Consider the following 2,808-nt stretch of genomic DNA (forward strand, 5'->3'; position numbering starts at 1 on the left):
AATTCTGCAAGATGTAAACTCGGAATTGTTAAAAACAACTGAACTGCAAGATGTAAACTCAGAATTCTTATTAAATTGCAAGAATTAAAAAAAAAAAAGAAAGATGTAAACTCAGAATTCTAAAAAAAAAAAAAGAAACATATGCGAGATGTAAATTCAACTCTTAAAAAAAATGCAATATGTAAACTTGGAATTGTAAAAAAAAAAAAAATTCAAGAATCAAGATGAAACTTAGAATCTGTATTTGTAGAAAAATAATTTGTAAGACAGTTGCAAGATGTAAACTCAGAGTTCTGAGGGATCTCAGGTGTCGCACAAGATTTTCAGGAGAACACTGAGCTTCAGCACTACATTCACCTTCACCTTCTGCTTTGCTGAAGACGGTTAAAAGCTCTAAACATCTCCAGATGTGACGCAGCGGTGATCATCGCCATAGCGCTGACGGATCGGTCGCTCTTTCATCTAATGTGAAGTGTGCAGGAGAACAGAAGGTGGACAGGTGAGGCTCTCCTCATCTCATCCAGGTGGTGTCACATTTATGTTTAGTTTCTGTAATGAGCTCTCATTAGTTACCATGGTTTCTGATTAGTTAATCCTTGTCCAGCTGTTCCTGCTTATTTCCCTCATTTACCGTGTGTGTATTTATAGTCCTAATTCTGTTCTATCCTTTGTCGGTTATTAGCTTGTGTTATGTGTTGAACCAAGTCAGAATTCTCAGTAAAGTCTGTTTGGAATTATGCGTCTTCGTTTGCTGTCCTCATTCCTTGACGACCCGTGACAGAATAACCGACCGCATCAAAATAAACCAAGCATGGACTCACCCGCGTTACGTCTCCTCCTCAGACCAGAAAGCCAAAGGTGGCTGGATTATTTGGGCTGGATGCTCCAGAACAGTGGCCTCTCCCTCACAGAGACACCAACAGGGCTCGTCCAGGAACCAAAGCCGGAGTCCACCAAAGCCGAGGAGACTGAGCACGCTGATCAGTTCACTGTAAAGCCAGGAGCGAACATGAACCTCATAGATCTGTGGTCCGCGGATCCAGTTCCCACCCAAGTACCCACCCTCAAACCTTTGTCTTTGCCGGTCCCGTACGGATTGTTAGAGGCTCCAGTCCCGTCTGGAGATCTTCCTCCTCCGATGTCTCTATCAGATTTCCTGGTCCCATCTCCTCCTCTGGTTTCAGTCAGTCCCCTGGATTCGTCGGCCCCACTGGTGTCGTCCAGCTCCTCGGCTCTGCCTCCGCCGCTAGCTCTGTGCGGCTCATCAGCCTCGCCTCAGTGTTCCTCTCCACCAGCTCGGTATGGCTCCGAGTCCCCGGCTTCACTTCGGCCCTCCAGGCCCATGTCTCCACCTCGGCCTGTCAGCCCGCCGACTCCGCTCTGGCTCTGTATTCCTTCGGCTCCACCGAGGCTTGTCTGCCCTAGGACTCCTCTGGGCTCCCTCGTACATCCGGACAAACCTCGGTCGGTCGTCGCTCAGCTTCCGCCACGGACTTCCGGGTCTCCGGCTGCGCCTCGACCCTCCACCCCTTCGGCTTCACCGGGCTCCTCCCTTCCTCTGGTTTCCCTGTCATCCTCGCTCGCTCCATCATCGCCCTGGTCAGCCGAATCCCCGGCTCTGCCTCAGTCACGTGAGCCAGCCGCTCCACCTTGGGCTTCCAGGCCTTCGATGTCCTGGTCCATCGGCCTCTCTGCTCCGGTTCCGCCACGTACCCTGGTTCCGCCTCAGTGGATCGGCTTCTGGGTGTCGCCCAGTCCTTCAGCCAAAGCTCCTCCCTGGTTCTTCCCACCGTCGGCTCCACCATGGTGTTGGTCTCCTCCGAATTCTCCAGGTTCCAGTCCTTCACCAGCACCACACCCTCCGCCTAAGCCTCCACCCTCTTTCCTCTTTTCTGTCATCTACTGTTGTGGCGTGAGGTCACGCCTTCCGAAAGGGGGAGCTAATGTCACGATTATGTTTAGTTTCTGTAATGAGCTCTCATTAGTTACCATGGTTTCTGATTAGTTAATCCTTGTCCAGCTGTTCCTGCTTATTTCCCTCATTTACCTTGTGTGTATTTATAGTCCTGATTCTGTTCTATCCTTCGTCGGTTATTAGCTTGTGTTATGTGTTGAACCAAGTCAGAATTCTCAGTAAAGTCTGTTTGGAATTATGCGTCTTCGTTTGCTGTCCTCATTCCTTGACGACCCGTGACAGGTGGAACCTCATCTGTTTAAAACTTTAAAATATTTTTACATTTAAAAATCAAGCCATGGCAACATGTTTTTCCATTACTTTAACTAATAAAAATGAAGTTGAAATTGGTTCAATTACTGAAACTGAACTAGAAAAGATTCTAAAAATGTGATTAGACAAGGCAGCAACTGAACCTTTTTTTAAGTAGGTGAATTTTTTTTTTTTACAGTTTAAAAATGTAATTATTGAATTAATGCATACTGAATTATTGTTGTTTTCTTGCACATATTCAGCCATTTACAACCGCCTTTATACTGACAAAGCAGCTCTGATTTCCATCTAGTCTCATGTGAGAAACTTTTAATTTAACATCATTAACTCTATTCCCCAGTGCAGATTATTCTAGTTAAAAACCGCCACTTAGACATGAAACACAAAGTCTGACTGACATGCAAAGCTAAAAACTATAGCTTGTTTGGTATTTGCATGCCATTAATGTTAGGTTCATATTATTATAGTTGATACGACAGCAAACTGTAGAGAAAACACCACAGAAATCCAGTCAAATTCTCAAAGAGTCTCTTTCAAAGATTTGATGAATTTCAAAAAGTTTTACTGGCCTTTATGAGCAA

General features: G+C 45.5%; 1 protein-coding gene across 1 annotated transcript; it reads left to right on the forward strand.

Annotated features, from left to right (window-relative positions):
- The first annotated feature begins 686 nt into the window (after positions 1-686).
- LOC107575246 (wiskott-Aldrich syndrome protein homolog 1-like) lies at positions 687-2,056 on the forward strand. Its single transcript, XM_016261659.1, has 2 exons — positions 687-1,747; positions 1,786-2,056. The coding sequence occupies exons 1-2, from the start codon at positions 812-814 to the stop codon at positions 1,867-1,869; spliced, it is 1,020 nt and encodes a 339-aa protein (XP_016117145.1). The 5' UTR covers positions 687-811; the 3' UTR covers positions 1,870-2,056.
- The last annotated feature ends 752 nt before the right edge of the window (positions 2,057-2,808 follow it).

This window comes from Sinocyclocheilus grahami, unplaced genomic scaffold (genome assembly GCF_001515645.1).
Source record: "Sinocyclocheilus grahami isolate Dianchi unplaced genomic scaffold, SAMN03320097.WGS_v1.1 scaffold2525.1, whole genome shotgun sequence".
Lineage (NCBI taxonomy): Eukaryota > Metazoa > Chordata > Actinopteri > Cypriniformes > Cyprinidae > Sinocyclocheilus > Sinocyclocheilus grahami.